The sequence below is a fragment of the Xyrauchen texanus genome, chromosome 29 (genome assembly GCF_025860055.1).
Source record: "Xyrauchen texanus isolate HMW12.3.18 chromosome 29, RBS_HiC_50CHRs, whole genome shotgun sequence".
Lineage (NCBI taxonomy): Eukaryota > Metazoa > Chordata > Actinopteri > Cypriniformes > Catostomidae > Xyrauchen > Xyrauchen texanus.
Genome location: NC_068304.1, coordinates 29,029,310 through 29,053,020, shown reverse-complemented (window position 1 = coordinate 29,053,020; position 23,711 = coordinate 29,029,310). Strand labels below are relative to the sequence as shown.

Here is a 23,711-nt window from a genome sequence, read left to right as displayed (position 1 = left end):
AAACCTTCCCATCTCTCAGCAGACTAGCAAAAAAATATCTTGGAATCACTGCATCATCTGTACCTTCTGAGAGAATTTTTTCAAAAGCAGGAGAGTTGATCAGTCAAAGAAGAAACAGACTCAAAGGGAAAAATGTCAACATTCTCTTGTTCCTTCACAAAAACCTATAAAGGGGAAGGAATGTAGAAAGATAATGTGACAATTATAAATAGTTTGAATATGGTTTGTGTGACATTATATTTTGTTAAATGTTTATTTGATTAATAATGTTCAGTATTTTTACAAATAAATATAACAAAAGAGAAGTCAAGTCCATTGTCAAGTCCATTTTTAAAGCTGTAATTCCCAGGAAGACCATTTGTCCTGCATTTCCGTTTCTTTATCCTTAGATAATTGTATGCTGTTGGTCACAATATTGTTTCTAAATGTCACTAATATTTATTTTCTCTTCTCTCTAGACTTATACTTTTTCATAGATGATTTATTCTTCACAGGGTTGTGAATTGTTTTTTCTTCAGCAATGCTTGAAATTGTGCCTTCCGCATGGGTTTATCCAATATTACTTACAGCAGGTCTCTGCGATAGCCCATTTAAAATCCTGTCACTGAATTGTATGCAGGTTTACCTCTCTATCTCGCTTTCTCTATCTAGGTGTCTTTCCAAGACTTCACCATTACCTACCGAGGAGACAAAGATGGAAAACATTTTCGTTTTTAAGAAAGCACAACTGCGGTGCCCCTGCCATTGGCTCAAAACCTCCCTAAGCAGCACAAATTTGCTGTCCACGTGCCACAACTGTAGCATTTTCCGGGTTATGCAACAACTCCCATGACATCACAAAGCAGCGCAAATGTGCTGTACAGGTGCCGCAACTGCGGAACCTTTCAGGCCGTCCAACTAAATCTCTCAAAAAACCGCAACCATGTTTCCTCTTATAAAAGTCTAGAGGCATAGCTCATAAATATATACCCATCGCAAACCGCAATTGGTTTTTTTATTAAACATTGTGCATAATAAATGGTTCTACTAAAGCATACAATCTTCTATATAGCATTTATGATTTATCCATGTGCTCGCTGACCTTTATTGTAAGCATCTTTTTGGGGGGTAAATTTAGAGTTTGAGATGAAGCTGCTTCCTTGAACCCCTCCACCATGGACAGCAAGCCAAATAAGTTTAACCTTAGTAGATAAATGATTATATGGGAAAACGAACTCGTGAAAGAAATGTGGTCTTACTCTGATAATTTCGGGATTAAAAAGACCATCCACATGTGGAAACAGATCAGACCAGTTGAATCAATGTCCCAAAGGTTAGCACAAAAGCAAGAGTTAATAAAAGTAAAATTTAAAGCAGGGTGTTTGGAATACATTTTGAATACGAAATTATGTATATTTGGGCATTTTTATGTGTTTATGTTTTATGTGTAATAAAAAATGTATGATATGTCATAATCAGCAATTTTTTATGAGCATAGTAATTCAGATTTGTAATGATTTCTTGATTTATAGCAAACGCAGACAAAAATCAACAAGGATGTCCTTTTGTTACCATTTATTATTTTCTTGATGAGAATTTCCATGACTCCTCTCACATTGTTTAATGTTTCATGATTTGAAATCATTGCTAATCAATGAACAAACACAAAGGGTGCAATAAAAATAATTATCAACGAGGGAAATTGTAGTGGAGATTGTGACTTCCCTGGAGAAATCTAAATCCCCTCATTAGCATTTCCATTGTGCTGAGCCTTTGAGGGATGAAAGGGAATGCTGATTGGAAAGTAAGAGTCTATTTAGGAGCTTGATTAGACTTTTATGCAAATACATTGTTGATGAACTTAGTGTTTAGGGCCCTGGCTCTGGTTTTGTATCCTAACTATCATTTTAATGGTGGGTGGTACTGAAAGACAGGTTTAAATTTGTAGAGGAAGTGCTTATAAAGGCTTGTGCATCATGATACACAAGGTCATAACTACTGTAATGAAGCCTCAGGCAAGTTGGGATCCATCTGCAGTGATTTATTATACACAGAACACAAGTCGTACAGGCAGGGTCAAAGGCAGGCAAACAGAGGATATAGTAGGCAGGCAGAAGAGTAACTAGAACAGGCAGGGGTCTGGGCAGGCAGCAAACAATCGTAGAACGGAACAGGCAAGAGATTAACAAGGCAGGCGGCAAACTAGCAAGGTCTAAACAACAGGCTGGAACGGTACACAGAGTAACTATAAGGGTAAACAGAGGGTAACTTGCTTGGAAATGTAGCCGGAGCGAACAAGACTTCGCAAAGAGTGAATGAACTGAGTGGCTTTAAATAGAGCGTGGGAAACAGGGAACAGCTGTGGAGTAATCAGACCAAGGTATGCGGGTTTATGGGAAATGTAGTTCTAGCGATCAATACTCCGGTGAATCAGATCTCCGATGACTTGAGAGGGAGGCGCTCTCTGTGTTCGTGACAGAGCCCCCCCCGTGAGCGGCTCCGGACGAGAGGATGTGACCTGCGTCGAGGTCTTCCCCGAGGTCGAGGGGCCGGTCTCTCCGGTTAGATCTGGTGGAACTCGGTGATGAGGTTGGGGTCCAGGATGTCATTGCCGCTGACCCAGGATCTTTCTTCTGGGCCATACCCCTCCCAATCCACCAGGTATTGGATCTGACCTCGGTGACGCCTGGAGTTGAGCAAGGTGCGTACCAGGAAGGCCTCCTCACCGCCCACAACCATGGGGAGGGGCCCGGGAGGCGCCCCCTCCTCAGTCCTCGGAGCATCAGCCGGTTTGAGCAGGGAAACATGGAAAGTAGGAGAGATACGGTAATTAGCAGGGAGTTGTAAACGGAAAGAAACTGGATTGATTTGTCTAAGAATTTTGAAGGGACCCACATACCTAGGACTGAGTTTTTTGCATGGTAGATGCAAATGGATGTCTTGGGTAGAGAGCCAAACCCATTGGCCAGGGATGTAACTGGGACCGGACCGGCGGTGATGGTTGGCTTGCTCTCTGGAGTAATTCGCCGCCCGCTGCAGGTGGACGTGGGCCTAGTCCCACACTGCCTCACTGCGCTGCAACCAGTCGTTGACGGCGGGGACTTCGGAGGGTTCGCCGGACCACGGGAAGAGAGGAGGTTGGTAACCCAGAATACAGGTGAAACTCGAAAAATTAGAATATCGTGCAAAAGTTCATTAATTTCAGTAATTCAACTTAAAAGGTGAAACTAATATATTATATAGACTCATTACAAGCAAAGTAAGATATTTCAAGCCTTTATTTGATATAATTATTATGATTATGGCTTACAGCTTATGAAAACCCCAAATTCAGAATCTCAGAAAATTAGAATATTACATGAAATCAATAAAAAAAAGGATTTTAAATACAGAAATGTCGGCCCTCTGAAAAGTATAATCATGCATATGTACTCAGTACTTGGTTTGGGCCCCTTTGCATTAATTACTGCCTCAATGCGGCGTGGCATGGATGCTATCAGCCTGTGGCACTGCTGAGGTGTTATGGAAGACCAAGATGCTTCAATAGCGGCCTTCTGCTCTTCTGCATTGTTTGGTCTCATGTCTCTCATCTTTCTCTTGGCAATGCCCCATAGATTCTCTATGGGGTTCAGGTCAGGCGAGTTTGCTGGCCAATCAAGCACAGTAATACCATGGTCATTGAACCAGGTTTTGGTACTTTTGGCAGTGTGGGCTGGTGCCAAGTCCTGCTGGAAAATGAAGTCAGCATCTCCATAAAGCTTGTCTGCTGAAGGAAGCATGAAGTGCTCTAAAATGTCCCGGTAGACGGCTGCATTGACTCTGGACTTAATAAAGCACAGTGGACCAACACCAGCCGATGACATGGCTCCCCAAACCAACACAGACTGTGGAAACTTCACACTGGACTTCAAGCATCTTGGATTGTGTGCCTCTCCATTCTTCCTCCAGACTCTGGGACCTTGGTTTCCAAATGAGATGCAAAATTTGCTCTCATCAGACAAGAGGACTTTGGACCACTGAGCAACAGACCAGTTCTTTTTTTCTTTAACCCAGGTAAGACGCTTCTGACGTTGTTTGTTGTTCAGGAGCGGCTTGACAAGAGGAATACGACATTTGAAGCCTCAGTCCACTCCTTGTGAAGCTCCCCCACACATTTGAATGGCCTTTTCCTGACAATCCTCTCCAGGCTACAGTCATCCCTGCTGCTTGTGCACCTTTTTCTTCCACACTTTTCCCTTCCACTTAACTTTCTATTAATGTGCTTTGATACAGCACTTTGAGAACATCCAACTTCTTTTGCAATTACCTTTTGAGGCTTTCCCTCCTTGTGGAGGGTGTCAATGATGGTTTTCTGCACATCTGTCAGGTCAGCAGTCTTCCCCATGATTGTGAATTCAACTGAACCAGACTGAGAGACCATTTAAAGGCTCAGGAACCCTTTGCAGGTGTTTTGGATTAATTAGCTGATTGGAGTGTGACACTTTGAGCCTACAATACTGAACCTTTTCACAATATTCTAATTTTCTGAGATTCTGAATTTGGGGTTTTCATAAGCTGTAAGCCATAATCATAAAAATCATATCAAATAAAGGCTTGAAATATCTTACTTTGCTTGTAATGAGTCTATATAATATATTAGTTTCACCTTTTAAGTTGAATTACTGAAATTAATGAACGTTTTCACGATATTCTAATTTTTCGAGTTTCACCTATACATTGAAATGGTGTGAGGTTGGTCGAGGGTTTGAGGAGGGAGTTCTGGGCATACTCGGCCCATGGAAGGTAGCGACTCCAATCCGCCTGATTGTGATGGCAGTACGTTCTGAGGAATCTTGTGATTTCCTGATTCAGGCATTCCGTCTGACCGTTGGACTGCGGGTGATACCCGGAAGTGAGGCTGATGTTGACGTTCAGGCGGTGGAAGAAAGCTTTCCATACCCGGGACGTGAATTGTGGGCCCCGGTCGGAGACGATGTCCTCGGGAAGTCCGTAGTACCGAAAGACATACTGGAAAAGGTGTTCGCGGTCTCCAGGGCAGTGGGCAGTTTGGGCAACGGGATAAGACGGCAGGCCTTGGAGAATCGGTCAACAACAGATAGAATGGTGGTATGGCGTTGAGAGTTGGGGAGATCCGTGATAAAGTCCACAGCGATGTGCGACCAGGGACGTCGAGGTATGGGTAGAGGTTGAAGCAGGCCGGCTGGTGGTTGTTTGGGGGTTTTGGCGACGTTGCAGGCTTGGCATTTGTTAACAAAGTCGGCCGCGTCATCCGACAGCGTCGGCCACCAGAAGCGGTTCCGCAGCAGGCGGATGGTGGCAGTGATGCCAGGGTGACCGGAGTACGGGGCGTCATGTACCCAGCACATGGTCCTCTCCCGCAGACTGGGAGGTACAAAGGTCCGGTCAGGCGGGCATTCGGGCGGTGGAGGAGCGGAGGCATGGGCCTGAGTGATGTCCGCCATGAGGTCCCACTGGATAGGGGCTAAAACCAACTCGGGAGGAACTATGGGTTCGGCGCTGCAACCTTGAGGTGTGGCTTCGTGCTGTCGGGAAAGAGAATCGGCCTTGACATTCTTGTACCCGGGGAGGTAAGAGATAGTGAAATCAAAGCGAGTAAAGAAAAGAGCCCATCTGGCATGCCTGGGGTTGAGTCTCTTGGCAGAGCGAAGATATTCGAGATTTCGATGGTCTGTGAACACTTGGAATGGATGTCGGGCCCCCTCCAACCAATGTCGCCACTCCTCCAGTGCGGCTTTCATAGCCAGGAGTTCACGGTTGCCGACGTCATAATTTTGCTCGACGGAAGAGAGTTTGCGGGAGTAGAAGGCGCAGGGAAACAGCTTAGGAGGGTTACCTTGGCGTTGGGAGAGGATCGCTCCAATGCCTGTGTTCGAGGCATACACCTCCACGACGAACGGTAGGTCGGGGTCTGGGTGGTGCAGAATGGGTGCAGAGGTGAAGCGCTCTTTTAGCTGAGCGAAGGCCCGGAGGGAGTCGGGGGTCCAGTGGAGCTTGTGTTGATTCCCCTTTACCAGGTTGGAGAGAGGTGAGGCGACGGTGCTGAAGTTTCTGATGAATCTTCGGTAAAAGTTGGAAAATCCCAGAAAGCGTTGGAGTTCTTTCACTGTGGAGGGTTGAGGCCAGTTTAGTACGGCTTGGACCTTATTATCGTCCATGGCCACCCCTTTGGGGCTGATGATGTACCCCAGGAAGGTAACAGACCTCAAGTGGAACTCACATTTCTCGACCTTGGCATACAATTGGTGCTGGATAAGACGCTTCAGGACAGCTCTCACCTGGATGATGTGCTCCTCGAGGGAATCAGAGTAAATTAGGATGTCATCGATGTACACAATAAGGCACCTGTTGAGCATGTCCCTGAAGACATCGTTCACGTAAGATTGGAGCACTGAGGGGCTGTTGGACAGGCCGAACGGCATGACCCGATATTCATAATGGCCGCTGGTGGTGGAGAAGGCGGTCTTCCACTCGTCCCCCTCCCGGATGCGGATCAAATTGTAGGCACTTCGGAGGTCCAGCTTAGTATAGATCTTGGCCGACCTCAGTTGTTCCAGGGCTGAGGGAACCAGGGGCAGTGGGTATCGGAACTTCACTGTGACGTCGTTCAGGCCACGATAGTCAATACAGGGGCGTAACGAGCCGTCTTTCTTGCCCACGAAGAAGAAGCCGGCTGCGGCTGGAGAGGTGGAGTGTCTGATGAACCCCTTGGCCAGTTCCTCCTCTATATCGGACTTCATGGCGAGGGATTCAGGTTCTGACAGGGGATAGATTCTGCCATGGGGCAGTGAGGCTCCGGGGAGGAGCTCGATGGTGCAGTCGCGTGGGAGTTGTGATGCCTTGGCCTTGCTGACAGCCTCACTGAGGTCGGCGTATGCCGGAGGAATAGCGGGGACAGCGCCGGAGTTCCCTATGACGTGGGCAGCCCCCACGGGGGTAGGTCGGCTGGAGCGTAGGCATCTCATAAAACAGGTGGCCCCCCACTGCGTGAGCTGATTATCCCGCCAGGAAATTCATGGGTTGTGTAGTCGGAGCCAGGGAAAGCCAAGAATCACAGGGTTGCGAGGAGATTGGATGACGTTGAAGCGAATAATTTCAGTATGAAGTGCCCCCACCTGCAGGAGGAGGTCACGGGTGGTGTTGCACACTATGCCGGATTCCAGGGGACGACCATCTAGTGCCGCCACTGTCAAAGGAGGATTACACGCCGTCAGAGGAATTTGATACTGTACACAGAACGACTCATCGATAAAATTCCCCGCTGCCCCCGAGTCAATGAAAGCTTGGGTGTTAGTACTGGTTGACCGGAAGGTTATTTTAATGGGCACCTCGAGACAGGTGCCTGGCAGAGTAGAGGAAACGAGCAGACTCACCCCAGGACGTGAAGCTTGTGCGGGACGCGTCGGGCAGTTGACGCGCTGATGTCCAGCTTGACCGCAATAGAGACAGAGGCGGTTGGCGTAACCTTCGTCACGACAAGCCAGCTCAGACTGGAGTTCTGCCTCAAGGCCCTGCCGGAAAAGGAGTTTGTGCGTGGATTCGAGCCAGCCGGTTTGAGCTGCGAGGGTTCAAAAGAAGAGTGTGTAGTCCGCAGCTGTCCGTTTGCCTTGGTGGAGAGCCAGAAGTTGCTCGCCAGCGTTCTTGCCGCCCTCAGGGTGATCAAAAACATCGATCAGACTTTGTCGGAAGGATTCGAAGGTAAACTGAGCAAATCCGTGGTTGGTCCACAATGCGGTCACCCAGTCGAGCGCTCTGCCAGAATTTTGCTTTCGTCAGTGGGGTAAAGTGCCGGTTGCTGAGAGAGGAATAAGGAGCATTGCATGACAAACCCCTTGCATTTCGACGGTGAGCCGTCAAACTTCTCGGGCAGCGCGAGTCGCGGACTCGCGGAGGTTACTAAGAGGGCCGTGGCGGTCGTCGCCGAGCTGGCTTGAGTTATAGCGGGTGCCGGTGCGGGTGCCGGCTGAAGGAGTACCTGAAGGAGTACTTAAGTGCGCTGACAGCTGATTAGCTTGGGCTGTGAGTTCCTCCGTCATGCGTGAAATCACCGCTGGATCATGGTGTGGCGAAGTCTTCTGTAATGAAGCCTCAGGCAAGTTGGGATCCATCTGCAGTGATTTATTATACACAGAACACAAGTCGTACAGGCAGGGTCAAAGGCAGGCAAACAGAGGATATAGTAGGCAGGCAGAAGAGTAACTAGAACAGGCAGGGGTCTGGGCAGGCAGCAAACAATCGTAGAACGGAACAGGCAAGAGATTAACAAGGCAGGCGGCAAACTAGCAAGGTCTAAACAACAGGCTGGAACGGTACACAGAATAACTATAAGGGTAAACAGAGGGTAACTTGCTTTGAAATGTAGCCGGAGCAAACAAGACTTCGCAAAGAGTGAATGAACTGAGCGGCTTTAAATAGAGCGTGGGAAACAGGGAACAGCTGTGGAGTAATCAGACCTAGGTATGCGGGTTTATGGGAAATGTAGTTCTAGCGATCAATACTCCGGTGAATCAGATCTCCGATGACTAGAGAGGGAGGCGCTCTCTGTGTTCGTGACACCTACATTTAATTTTTCAATGGTTGATTCTTAAATAATTACATTTGATCTCCTGCAATCCAGAATATGTGACTGCATGAGTAACACCTGTTAAATTACTTTAGTTTTGAATTTTCATAAAAGTAGCATATGCTGTAGAATTCACTTTTATAGTTTACATTCAAATTTTTGGCAGATGCCTTTATCCAAAGCTTACACATGTTATCAGTATGTGTGTTCCCTGCGAATGAAACCCACAGCCTTGGTGTTGCTAGCTCTACCAGTTGAGCTACAGGAGCGAACGGTATGTGATTGGTTGAGAATGTGAGTATACAGTATGTGTAATGTACTGTAAATTTGTGCAAGCGATTAGGGAGTAAAGATCAAGGTTTATGCTATTGTGTAATCCCTGGTGAAAGTGTTTTAGACCTGGTTTGCTTGAACTTTCAAAGCCCCTACTAATAATTTAAAAAACAAATGCTTCATAATGCTTACAGTGCACCTTTGGCGGTCCAGAGTCTAATGTTTAGTTAATAAAAGCATAGACCCTTTACAACAGTTTAACATGATGGGCTACAGAAAAACACTTCCATTTAACTCTATCTGCAGTATATATGCCTCAGTTTAACCTGCATTTTATTGACCCTCACTGTTTGCTATTGACAAGCAAGCCTATATCTGACCTGCTAAATCTCTTAAATTTTAAAAAGGTGTGTTTGTGAAGTTAATTCTGTTCCATTTTATCATAAAAACTTTACCAGTTTTAGCATGTAATTGCAATCTTAGACATAACCAGGGTTGGGAGGGTTACTTTTTAAATGTATTTCACTACAGATTACGGAATACATGCTGTAAAATGTCATTTATAATGTATTCCGTTAGATTACTCAAGGTCAGTAACGCACTCTAAATACTTTGGATTACTTCTTCAGCACTTATAGATTTTTTTCATTTGTTTTGATCAAAACTCTACAAAATACACATGTTAAAATACATTCTCTGAAAAATCTAAATATCTTATGCAGTGTTGTTTCTAAAACAAGATAAATCAAATTGATATTGTTTTAATGATTTTTTAGATCATTTACAGGAAAACAATAAAAAGATTAATATCAAGATTATGATTTTTGCCCTAATATCAAAGATCTTACAAGAAAATAAGAAGTTATGATCCAACATGAATTTTCTTGATATAAAAATATGATCGTGTCTGGTAACATGTGCATGTAAAATGGCTAGAAAGAGCATGTTAGCTTAGTGTAAAACTGACAATTTACACAAGGTTTATTTCTATTTCTTCTGCTCCAAACTTTAAACTTAATTCTCTGTCTGCTCGTATTAATGTAACACATCATAAGAAAGTGTTTCACTGCTGTTCAAATGCTCTTTGGATCGCATCATTTATATGTATAAATGTTTTCCATCTGAAAGGACTAAATATTAAATTAAACAAATGACAATAAAATGCAAAGTAAACTCTTCAGCAATCAAAATACTTTTTGAATGTAACTGTATTATAATTACCATTGATTTCAATTGTAACTGTAGTGGAATAGAGTTACTTATATTTTGTATTTTGAATACTTAATCCCGTTACATGTATTCTGTTACTCCTCAACCTTGGACACAACTGGCCACTGTCTTACATGTACTCAACACCATATGCTTGACATACTTGTGACCACTGAACAGGTTACAAAATTAACTTGCACCTGCCACTGGTGGGTTCATGCCAAAAAATTGCTGAACATGATTATTTATTGCCAGCCATGAAACGGCATTATTTTTTATTTAATATCCCTTTTATAATGCCCTATGACAATGGGATTGTTCAGCTGTTTGTTTTCTGTCCATTTTTATGAAAAACAAAGTAAATGACATGAAGAAACCATGAAGACCAACAGTAATTTTGTTCCTCCAATTTTCGATTTGGTTGCTTAATGCCAAATATTTTAACATATGTGTCTACTTAAGGAGTCCTGGAGAGAAAAAAAAAACTTACTAGATAAACCATGATAATGATAACATTCACACAGAGGTAAATTTGTTTGATGACACATCCACATTTTTCTTTAGATAGTTTGCATGCCTTTGATTTCAATTGTGCATGTAACTTACATCAGCGAGGGTCAGACTATCATTTTTAGATTCAAATTTTAATCATGTAATATTGCTGTTCCTCAAAATGTTACCAGCCAGTGTATTTACTTATCAAAGCCAATTTGTACTCACATTTCACACTTGGATAGTTTTGAGGACACGAAAAGTTGACTCTGCTTTTGCCTTTCAATGAAAGTGGCCTTTTACCCTGGATGCTATTCTAATACTTTATCTCGTCAGTGAGAGTTTTTATGTTTATGGCTGTGGAGCATGTGTTCTGCTCAGGTGTGAGGAGTTGTAACACATTAGACATAAACTCTAGCATGCAAAACTGCTGAAAAAACCTCAAGTTACAGCGTAAGGAAATACCTTGCGATACTGTCTAATGAAAAATTCCTATGGAGATTGTCAGAGGAGATATAAAAGTGAGACATAAACAGGATGGGAAAGACTTATGCTAGCAATTAAAAATTGGTTTTGTGATTACTTAATTGTTCATTGGAATGTGGCAATATTATGCTCAGTTTACTTTAATTGTTCTGATTAGTGTCTACCTAATCTCCCTGCTGAAAATAAAAGCGTTTAAACCTAAATGGTGGTTAGGTTGTCTCCCATCCTGACCAAGCTGGTTAGGCTGTCTGTTAGGGCTTGGAACATTTGTCAACTGGTCATGCTGGGTAACCAGCTAGACCAGTTTAAACCAGCTAAGACAAGCAAACCACCTTAGATGGTTATATTTCAGCATGAAAAATTAGAGAAATAATTTAAAGCAGACCAATAGAGAGGTAAAAGATGAGGAAATGGAGAAAATGGAGAGGCATTTCCATACTTTCTTTTTTCATTTTCCCGCAGACAGTCCACTTTCCATGAATTCAATCACAAAAACGTCTCGGGTTACATGTGTAACCCTTGTTCCCTGAAAAAAGCGGAACGAGATGTTGCGCTGCTAAGCGCTACGGGGAACAGCATTAGCTGTGAGCCGAGCTAAATAATGTGTGGAACACGTCAATGAACATTGACCGGAATTTATAGCCTCGGCTGATGTAATCATTAGATGCACCTGAGGCCAGGCTATAAATGGATACGTCACCAGGTGTCGTCAGATACTTATTTTTGAAGAGCAGTCCTGGGACGTCCCAGTGCGGCAAAGCAGCGCAACATCTCGTTCCGGTTTTTTCAGGGAACAAGGGTTACACATGTAACCCGAGACGTTCCCTTTACAAAAAGCTTCACTACGATGTTGCGCTGCTAAGCGCTATGGGGAACGCAATACCCACGCCGCCGCACTTGGGGCTGTCCGGACCCCTACGGATGTGCAGTGTACTCACAAAAACACGAGAGGTCTCAGACATGAGCTTCAGATGTCGACTCAAGGGCATAAGAGCCCGGAGTAGCATAAACATCTAAACCATTCAATTTTGATGAATGTGTGCGGAGAGGACCAGCCTGCCGCATCACAAACTTGTTCAGGCATGAGCTGAGATGTCGACTCAAGGGCATAAGAGCCTGGAGTAGCAAAGCATCTAACCCATAAAGCTCGATGAATGTGTGCGAAGAGAACCCTATCGCACCACAAACTTGTCATAAAAACTGATGAATGTGAGCGGAGAGGACCAGCCTGCCGCATCACAAACTTGTTCAGGTATGAGCTGAGATGTCGACTCAAGGGCATAAGAGCCCGGAGTGCAGAACATCCAAACTAAAAAAGTCCAATGAATGTGTGCGGAGAGGACAACCTGCCGCGTCACAAACTTGCTGCAGAGGGAGACCTCTAGCCAAGGTTTTAGAGGAGGAGAGCCCTCTGGTAGAGTGCGCCCTGAAACCTACTGGCGAAGCTTGACCTCGCGCCTCGTAGGCCCGGGCAATAATGAGGATGCCTCTTTGAGGGCACCCCGCCCACCAAGCTGTGGCAAACTGCAGTGGCCACATAGAACCTGGCAGTGGTGAGGCAAGTGCCCGCTGACAGTTCTTTCTACAGAAAATCCAGAACTGAAGCAAACTGGCAGTTAGCTGGTTCTGTAATAAGAACTTTAGTAGAAGGAAACGCATGCAGGCGCATTTACGTTACTACGTTCAGCCCCTCCCGAGGGGGGGGGGACTGGGCGACTCGGGGAGAAGTAGAGGAGACATTAGCTATCAACAGAGGCGAAGAGGTCCTCTTCTGCCCTGTAAAATCTACCCAGATCAGTTCCAAGTGGAGTGAGCCCTAGCACTAGAAATGGTCTCGATAACCCCAAGAGAAAACCCCGTGAACCCCATTTGGTACCCTTAGGGGCCAGAATGAAAGGTTTCACAATTCGGGCCAAGGATGAGAAGGTCCTCCCTGTTCGGAATCGCCCAAGGCGATCCGTCAAGGAGAGGAATTAGCTCCGAGAAACATATCCTGTTTGGCCAGCGCAGCGCCATTAATAGGAGGCAAGACCCTTGCTGGTGAACATCGCCAAGACACCCGGGAGCAGAGAAACTGGGGAAAGAAATGCATACAGACGCATTCTGGGTCATGTATGTGTCTTAACGTCCAGACCCAAGGGGGGCTGGGTGATTTCAGGGAGAAGTAGAGGAGACATTGCGCTATCCATAGAGGCGAAGAGGTCCTCTTCTGCCCTAAGATCTCACCCAAACTTGTTCCAAGTGGAAAAAGCCTGGCATTTAAAAAGGTCTCGATAACCTCAGGAGAAAGCCCTGTGTCCCTCAGTTGGTACCCTTAGGGGCCAAACATGAAAGATTCCACAATTCGGGGCAGGGATGAAATATTGCCCTGTGCCTGAGACAGAAGATCCTTCCTGTTCGGAATCGCCCAATGCGAGTCTTCGAGGGAAGAGATTAGCTCCGAGAACCAAGCCCTGTTCGGCCAGCGCGGTGCTATCAGTAAGAGGCAAAACCCCTTGCTGGCGAACTCTGGGCAACTACTACCTTAGGGTGGAGTTCTTAACTCCCCCATTGGTATTTCCTGTCTGGACCGTAAATCTGCTCCTGTATACGGGCATCCAGGGATATAACTGACCTGAATTAAAGGAGCTTACCCTGGGCCCTAAGGAGAATCCGACGTGTCAGAAATACAGCTGACAAGAACGTGGGTCTCCTTGAAGATTTATGTAAGAGGCTACCGCTGTATTGTCCACCCGCACCAAGACATGGCAGCCTCAGGAGGAGGTATTTCAGGGCCAGAAATACAGCCATCAACCCGAGACCGTGACTGTGACAACCGAGCTGACGACCCTCCTATCCCCTTAAGCTGGACGACCACTTAAGGCCGCTACCCCTCCCATCAGGGAGGCGTCTGTCGTTAGCAGTCTGCGACAACAAGACGCACCTAGAGTGGGACCCAAGGCAGAAAACCGGGGTCTGAACCACATAGAAAGGGAACGAAGCCTGAGGCACGTAACCCTATTTAGCCCAGGGGTTTTGGCTCTTGGAAGAACTCCCCTGGCTTTTGGCCACAACAAAAACGGTCTCATGAGCAGAAGGTCCAGAGGGATCACCGTGGACGCGTTCGCCCTGAGACCTGGAAATCGTTGATAATGATAACAGTGCAACCTTGACCTAGCCTGACTTTGCTCAGGGTGATCTGAATGGACTCAATCCTAGCGGGAGACAGTTGTGCCCGCATTGTGATTGAACTCCATACGATGCCCCGATACACAGTGTTCTGAGTGGGAGAGAGGACGCTTTTCTTGGCGTTGAGCCTCAACCCCAGAGAAACAGATGAGCTAAGACGATGTCCCTGTGCTGAACTGCCAGTTCCTGGAACTGCGCTAGGATCAGCCAGTCGTCTACGTAATTCAGAATGCAGATGCCCCGGAGTCGCAAGGAGCCAGCGCTACATCATGCATTGTGAATGTGCAGGTAAAAAGGGCTAGGCTGAGTGAAAGAACCTGACCCTGGAAGAATTCACCCCCGGAAGTGAACCTCAGGAACTTTCCATGTTGTGGCAGAACTTCTAAATGAAGTATAGAAGTGCATCATAAGATCGATGGTGACCAGCCAAACGAGTTGTAGGGCTTGAGACATGACCGTCTTGACAGGCATCATCTTGGACTTGAACACCCACGGGTAGTTCACGCTTTAAGATCTAAGCCAGACGCCACCCCTCACCCTCCATGGGAAATGGGAAGTATTTAGTGTAATAACCTAACTCTCTCTCTGGATGGGGAACACATACCATGGCCCCTTTAACCAGGAGATTGAGGTTTTTTTTTTTTCTTACAAAAAAAAAAGAAATCCGGTTTACAGTAGTGAGAACACGCCGTTGAAACACGGAAAAGTGGCGAGAGAATTAAATCCTGACGCCCTTATAAGACCCACAGAAAAGAATATATCCGGCAGAAGTTTCCACGCTGCCAGGATCTCTGAGATGGGTATTATATTTTAACACTTCCTGTTGAGGGGTTGTTGGGTGTTTCGCGTCCTGAATAAAATGCAGGAACAGCAGAAACACCCAATTTTGAAGGAAGCCTCTGCAACCTGAAACACCAAGAGGTGGCGGGAATGGAGGGGCTTCGAGGGGGTACCGGGATGGGTGAAGTGAAGCACGCGCCCCGTCCCGAGGGGAGCTACCCCCTAATCTAGGCGCAAGACCATCAGGGTTTTCTCTTACTAGAATTTATAGTCCTGAGGTCTTGCTTCGGGGCTGGCGAGGGCGTGCAGACTGTCCCCAATCCCTGGGAGGAGGAGCACGACTCGCCACGCTTTGCTTTTGAGCCTCGCTTCAGTCAGGACCGAGGTGGATCTGAGGCTTGCTCGTCAAGCGCAGAACCCACACTCAGGTCGTCCAGGAGGTCAGCCTGGTATGCCTGAAAAACAGCATAGTGTGCAGAGCAGCACCAGCCTGACCTGCTGCTTGATAAGCCCTTCAAACTAAAGTGGAGGTTGTCCTACAAGGCTTTGAGGGAGAGAGGGCTCTTAAGTGACGATGCCGAGCCCGGAGAGATAGCCCACAAGCATCTCTTCGACCGGAGGCATCACTGAATACCCCGTGCCTCAGCACCCACGATAGTCGAATATAATGACGTCGAGGGTATGTGAACACCGGAAGAAAATATATATATTTTATATATATATATATATATATATATATATATATATATATATTTTTTTTTTAGGGGTTCTCCATGAGTGAAAAAGCTCTTCATGGAGGTTATCAAAGAAAGGGAAGGGACCCATGAGGCGTTCCCTTTCTTAGACTGGAAGATAAAATCTATCCCCTAATTTGGAGCATTTGGGGGTCTCTTTTTCGCGTGGCCAGTCCAATCTGGCAACCGCACGAGTAACAACATCGAGCAATTCCTCTGTAGATTTTTTATCGCGGACGGAAAGCTTCGGAGGCGGAAGAGAATCGCGATCCACCTCATGATCCGAAGAAGCGTCGGAGCAGCCGAGATCATGTGAAGGACCAGCTGGGTTTGGGGAGAGAGTGAGAGAAAGGGGTCAACCCGTCTCTTGCTCCTCAGCCAAAACCATGCACGAGCCCCACGAACGATCTTTTCGTGAGTGCTGACTCCGAAGCAAGCGAGGGAGCACGACGCACTCTGCCTGTTAAAGCAAATTGCAGTGCTCACATCCGCCCTGCTGCAACGCCGAGCAGCGTGCTCTTACCCCCAAACAAACAGCAAAAACTGATGTGTGCCTTCTTCAGCTATAGAGTGAGAAGAGGGAACACGCACCGCTTATGGCTTTCAGTCATTCTCTCTTTTTTTTCTTTCTTTTTTTTAAATATATATATATATATATATATATATATATATAATATTTTCTAAACAGAAGAGAAAAATAGAACAACGTTCACTGCACACTGCCTAACTGATTCTATCTCCTAACAGAGGAAAGAAAGTTTTGACAGGGTGTGTGAAACACACAGAAACAGAATCGCTCTGAAAAAGAGTTTCTGACTGACACCTGGTGACGTATCCATTTATAGCCTGGCCTCAGGTGCATCTAATGATTACATCAGCCGAGGCTATAAATTCCGGTCAATGTTCATTGACGTGTTCCACACATTATTCAGCTCGGCTCACAGCTAAAGCTGTTCCCCGTAGCGCTTAGCAGCGCAACATCGTAGTGAAGCTTTTTGTAAAGGGAACAGGAATATTTGGCCAACACAGAAATTGAATAAAACTCCCCTACATTATGGATCTCGATGGCTAAATGTTTACATTTCTCTCACAGACTTAGAATGCTACAATAGGCTGTCGGCAAGAGGTGTAGTCTGCATTGTATCAAACTGACAGAAAATGGGATATAAATACAGAACGCTTTTTTAACAGAGACAGCAGGAATACTCATGCAAATACATGCAAAAGATGCTAGAGGGGCTGTGTACTGCCGGAACATAGTGGCCTTTGTCAGGAGATGTGGGTCAGATAAGGCTACAGCTGATCTCAATGTCAAAAAGTTACTTTCAGTAAGTTTGTATATTGTGGCCAATAAATCGCCTGACCTATAAAAACTGTTGTTTGGCTTTGATATAGATACATCTGTTTTCATTTATTTTGACATAACAGCTCCTCGGCCATTAAATGTGGACATTTAGTGCTGTTTTTTTTTTTTTTCTTTCATAATTTTATGCAAATTTATAATTTGTATTCCATAACTTAAAAAGTTAAAACTTTCTGAAAGAAAAACATCTGAAACCAGCCTAAGGTGGTTTGCTAGTCTTAGCTGATTCTAATTCTGATTCTAGTTTAGCTAGTTATCAGATACAGTAGCCTAACTGGTCTTCCAGCCTGGCCAAGTAGGTGTTTAGATGGTCGGCCAAATGGTCTCTCAGACTCACCAGTGGACATGTGCCCCAAACCCCTCTAAAACCAGCTAAACAGCTCAGCCTAACCAGTTTCGTAATCCACCTTAGACTAGATTAAGTTTTTTTTTTTCCAACAGGCAAATCTTTGATTAGGTTTGTTGTTCAGCAGTCAGTTTGTTGCATTTGTATTTAGGTAAATAGCAGCCTATAAAAAAATTATTACGAATATTTTATATATAAATTGGGTCTACTGTGAGAGGAAAAAGCATGTAATTTGCACATTTCAGATGAATAGAGAAAAAGGGTGACTGAAATGAAGTGACGGAATTTTGAAGCTATAGAGGTTCGTGCCACATAGACACCAGGCGGTCTCTAATCCAATCACACACACATGATCTGTGCGCTTTCACAGGAAACACTCAGACCCAAGCACTAATTAAAATCTGAACACAAGTACTGCAAAACAGGATACAAAAGATTTAGAGCAACAACTGGGCCACTTATTGGCCAAAATATTGTCTCTTTATAAGCGAAAGAGACAGGGAATAGACACTGCTGTGTGGCTTAATTCATTGAACGCTTAATTTACAAGCATGAGGTCTTCATTTGGGGCAATGTTTAGACACTCACTACAATGCAGAATGCAAAACTGTTTATTCATATTACATCCAAACATATTTAAACTCATCTATTAGATACTGGTCATTAGAATGTTAGTAGCATTGTATTTAAGATGCATTTCCCAAAACCATAGTTATCGAAGTAACATGTAAAAACCTTTGTAAATAAATGAGATCTATAAACCTCTCTTAAGAGCAACTTAAACATATCTTGCTAGCATACATAAGCTTAACAGAGACAAAGGGACATTTAATAAATTGTATTAATATATTTTGATCATTGGAAAGGCATTGAATTATACTTCAGAGTGTAAAAAGTGTCGAACAAATTGCATTGAAAACAATAGGGAGTCTCCACAGTCTGCACATGCGACATTGATGATAAGTCAAAATTTGCATGGCACGTAATACAGTATTATGCTATTTTGGCATTCTCAGCTTAACTATAATGGCAATATAAATATGATGTGCTCTTACTAAACTGATTTCTTAACAAGGCATATGTGAGTAAATTGTTTTACTAAACAAATACGTTTTAAAATTCAATAAATAGATGTAAATAAATATTTAAAACATGATTAACAAAAGTGATTAGAGTTATTACACCCCCATTATGCTAGTAAGTCTCAGTGCTTAGAACTCTAACCAGATAATTAATAATTAGATAGGTCTATGAGTAGTACATGATGCTCATTATTTTATTCCTTTTCTATGCACATCTGTTCAGTTTTCTACCAAAGAAACAAAACATTACATGAGAGTTCCTAATGAATCACATTGCGTGCATTCACATGCATTTCTTGCATCACTTTCCTGTCTTAAACCCTGTCTTAAAAAAAGCCATCGTTATTAATTAATTAAGTAATTATTAAGTAATAGTTAATAACTTTCGGCGCCTGAGCAAGTTTACATAGAATTTCCATGTTTGCCAGTATTTGTGCATTATTATCATGTTGAGAAGACAAACTGCTGGACATATTGGCCAAAGTTTCAGCACCTTTGGCCGGACAGCTCCTGTTACAAAGCACTTACGTTCTGCTTTATAACCAGCAATTTACATGCAGGTCTGGGAAACAGGGTTTACTCCATCGTAAAATAACGAGCAACGTTAGTTAAGATGATTGAGAATGCTTAAGTAGCAATGTTATCAGGAAACGCAGCCATTCTGTGAAATTCTCAGTGATACTTTACATTTATTTCACTTTAGGAGTGTTGGAGAAAGAGGACAGTGGAAGCAGCAGCTCATTGGCAAAAGCCAAGATTCTTTACAGGTCCTGCACCAACGAGAGTAAGTACAACAACCACCTCAAGAACAGGACTGGTTGGTGACCAATGGCTGTATATTTTGAGCGCTAATATAGAAACTTGTGTTTAATTCCCAGTAAAGTGAACTAGAATAGCCATAATCCTAAAGCAAAAGATCTACCAATCAGAGAATTGTAGCAAACAAACTGCAGAAAATGAGCTCAGCAGCAACCGTCCATTCCCATGATGCATCTCAAATGACGTAATCGAGTCGGTCTCTCTACACTCTCACACAACTTATATACAATATAATCACTACATATCTGAATATTTTGCAGTAAACTTAAAACATAAGTAATACATAAGCAGTGACTTTGTAAGTGATAATGTACAGTCAGCTGGATGTTTTGAAAAATGTGATACAAGGTGATACAAGAGGTGATTCCTGATCACTCTGTCTGGGTTCATTTTGCAATAACAACTGGCAGTACATAATCCCACTTATTACACGTAACCACATAAATAAATACATGGACATTTAATATTGATTTGCATGAAATTGTGTATTGTGTACTGTGAGAAGAAATAAATTGCTGAACAGCTAAAATACACCTCCAGTTGTCTAAGAACAATTAACAAGATTTTCTTTACTAGAATTAAGCATAAACCCTAAAAACTTGTGTTAGAATTCTCTGAAAACAAGACTTAATATCTAATGTCACTCCACTTCTGAAGGAATTTTGCTTTATTTTTCAAGTCTGTGTAGATATTTCTACTGGATAATGAGACAAACAATACTCAGTAAGAAAATATTTTTTTTTGCAGGAGAAAATGAATGGAAAATATTCTTCTGGAATCAAGGCTGCTGATGAAATGGGCAGTCACTTTTGTGCTATGTTTTCATTGCATGCTAAAATGAGTGTATCACTTCAGAATTTTGCATTTCTCTGACAGGCTTAATTGAACAGAGAGGTGGGACACCTCTGCTCACAATGCTACCTGATGTCTTTGAGTGGCCAATAGCAACAGATGATTGGGACACCACATATGGTATGAGATGATCGCTCAATGGAATTGTGTATGCATAACCACAAATATCATAAGTATAGACTATATCCCAAAACTTCTCTTCTCTTCTCTTCTCTTCTCTTCTCTTCTCTTCTCTTCTCTTCTCTTCTCTTCTCTTCTCTTCTCTTCTCTTCTCTTCTCTTCTCTTCTCTTCTCTTCTCTTCTCTTCTCCTCTGCAGGACTGAATTGGAGAGCAGAAGATGCCATTGCCAAACTGAATGAGAAATATGGAAAGCAAGTCCTAGTTAGCTTTTTTATCGGTACAGATGACAGAGACTCAAATGCACACATCATTCATGTAGGTTTGCACAACAACAGACTACTTCTATTCTTTTTTTTTTTGCACAAAAAACACACACTTTCATGTTCACTTACAGTACATAAGTCTGTTTAGAACACTTGTGTGATCTCTAAACAGCCATTAATTATCTCAGCCAAAGCCAAAGATTTTAAATCACAAAATCTCCATGAAGAATCTGTGCCCTTGTTTAAGTGCCTTAGAGGGCACTTTCAAGTGCTTTCTCAGTTTTAATTGTAGTAAATGATACAGTTTTATTGGGACAGTTCATCATGCGGATGCATCAGGTTTCCTTTTAAGAATGAAAGGCTGATTGTCTTTTGGTTTTGTTCCTCGTGCCAGTTTGACCAGCCAAGTCTTGGCCTCTCCTCAAGAGACTACTATGTGTGCACTGGGCCCTATGAGGAGGTAAGAACAACCTGTTAAACAGGCACAGGTGGATTTTGTCAAACTTATTCTCTAGCTTTTCTCTTACTATCTCCTCAAGCTCTCTAATGTAAAGCTGACTGATTATCTAATATTTTTCATTTTCAATTCTATATTTTTCAAGTATGGATTTAAATTTCAGTACTTTGTTGGCATGATTGTTTTGCATACAATTTTGTTTAATGCACACATAACAAAACAGGGCCAGAAACGAAAAGATATAAAGAGATTAAAAGGTGGCAATTATGTTATCATACTCAATATTAATATTATAATAATAACAATAATAATAATAATAAATAAAAAATGTAATCTATCTCCCCTTACTCTCTCTAACTTTTTTATCCAATACAAAATCCCATATACAGTATATCATATTTGTAAAATGTGAGAAAAAAATGTTACAACCAAAATCCTTTTTGTATTCAAAATCAATGCACCAGCATCCAGATAGCGGAAATCCACTTTTATCTGCTCTCAGAACCGGATAATCAGTTTTTCCTCTGGCTTTAATTGAACTTGCCCAAACCACACAAGTTAGAGGTACAAGATGATTCCGGACCATTTTGTAAAATATCCAACAGTCTTGTTATGTAAACACAAGCTAATCAGTTTGAAATTAATTTCTCCTAACCAGCCACTCTTGGGTTGGAGTGTACAGACCCAATGGACACTAAGTGCTAGTTATCATCTAATCTATATTTAAGTCAAGCTTATAACTCTGAGTGCTATGTGTCTTTTATCCATTTCAGCTCTGGCTGGTTAATTAGAAACAAAACAGGGAATAGAGCAGGTTAAGGAGCTTCAGACAAGATCTAGTCTTTTGGTTCTAGTTTAAAGATGATCAGTCAAGATAATGTGAGGAAGGGTAGAAAGAAGGTATTAAATCAACCCAATTAGCCTGAAAAATGTCTCGCAAATCTTCATGAATGGCTGGGGAGCCAGCATCTGGATCCTGCCGTATTTGAATTAGAAACATATGCATGCACACAGGTATTGAATTTAGCACTCATGTGTTTTCAATGTGATTTTTTTTAGGCCTGTGTGACATACGAGAACTTCATGACTGACTTGGCAAAGCTTATCCGAACTGACCGGGGGCTGGAGGTTAATGACACAAATATCAGACAAGAAGTTTCCCGGTTGATGATGATGGAAAAGGAAATTGCTAATGTAAGCATGAAAAATTTCCACTATACAACCACTCTGATAAGATTTATACGTATCTTATGATACCTGAGAGACAGTTATTGGCTAGAGATTTCCTGTTAGAGCAGGGAAGTGCTGTAATCAACTACTTTCATCCTATTGAGAAGCATAACAGTCATTCTAGCACTTTAATATGGGACCATTTTTGATAGTGGGACCTTTTTTAAATATATTTAAAAATCATTTTCAACTTTATCTGTGGGTTAATTCTGTCCAGAGCCATTGTTATTTGCCAACTAGCTTCACTTTTATCTCTACATTAAATCATTTTAATCATTTTGTATCCACAGTCACTTAGAATGCGTTCAGGATATATACAGTATTTTATTTTGTTAAAGATAAGGCAATTCAATTAGATGGAAATTTGTTATTCAATTGAAATGGATACATCTTGAAAATAGGCTAAAATTGTATTACTAGTGTCAAGCTCTGTCAGCTGAGAAACTGTAACCTCTAAATTGCAACTTTTGCCAAATGTTAGAGTTTTGTAAAATATTTTGTTGCAGTATGTTATATGTAATAGGAAATGTGTTCACATATGTTAACAAATAGTTCCTGGAACTGCAAATCAAGGTTTTGGAGTTCACTTGAATAAAAAAGAAAAAAAAAGTGATTTAAAATGTTTTAAATATTTATTGTATCCTATAAACTATGTACTTTCAATTTATAACAAATGTGATGTTTAAAAACTGCACATCCTTTTTGATGCTTATTTAGCTGGTGAGTTATTTGCAGATTTATTTTACATTCAGTGCCCAAGGAACAGGATGTTTCTTTGTTTAACCCATATGTTGTGTTCGTGCTCCACACTGAAACAATTTGCCATGGAGGCTGTATTACCAGCGCAATTTGGTACATGTTTGTAGTGATGTTTTTACCTTTTAAAATAATGAACTCATTCCTATTCAGTGTACAGAGCACGCTAGTTTGTTTTAGAGCTGAATTCAGACCAGCACTGCTGCTATGTTCATACTTACAGTAATAAGCCTGTTAAATCCTTATACACAGTTACTATCACAACAGTGCATACAGATTTGTTTATTATGGGTAGGTTTGGTTCAGCTTAGTGTACACAGCTAGGTTACAGGTCCTAGATTATATGTTCTAATGAGGTAAAGGCTTGAAACATTTTAAAAAGAACACTGAAGTATGCTTATATAAGGACATTTAAGCTGTTATGTGTTTTAACGTTGTAGGAGGAAGTGAAGTTTCCAGAAAGTGAAAACTGAACACATAACTGTTGTATCGCCCCCTCACATCCTATGAAATGCTCTGTCACCCTTTTGAAAATGTCATGCTTTCATTGTTGTCACAGGCAACAGACACACCCGAAGACAGAAACAACCCGGTTCTACTTTATAACAAGATGCCTTTGGAGACCCTGAATACCAATTTCACCCTGGAGTTTGATTCTGGGGTAAGAAAGTGTCACCTCCCATCTGAGACTCAGTGCATACAAGTGTTCTTATAAATTAG

At 42.7% G+C, this 23,711-nt stretch overlaps 1 protein-coding gene across 3 annotated transcripts in view; it reads left to right on the top strand.

The window, feature by feature from the left end:
• The window catches only part of LOC127622828 (neprilysin-like), a 94,680-nt gene that overhangs the window by 57,944 nt on the left and 13,025 nt on the right, over positions 1-23,711 (top strand). For all 3 annotated transcript variants that reach the window (XM_052096929.1, XM_052096931.1, XM_052096930.1), the window contains exons 5-10: positions 19,197-19,277; positions 20,189-20,284; positions 20,482-20,600; positions 20,943-21,008; positions 22,065-22,199; positions 23,551-23,652. In XM_052096929.1, coding sequence (XP_051952889.1) covers positions 19,197-19,277; positions 20,189-20,284; positions 20,482-20,600; positions 20,943-21,008; positions 22,065-22,199; positions 23,551-23,652 — 599 coding nt within the window. The remainder of the gene's footprint in view (positions 1-19,196; positions 19,278-20,188; positions 20,285-20,481; positions 20,601-20,942; positions 21,009-22,064; positions 22,200-23,550; positions 23,653-23,711) is intronic.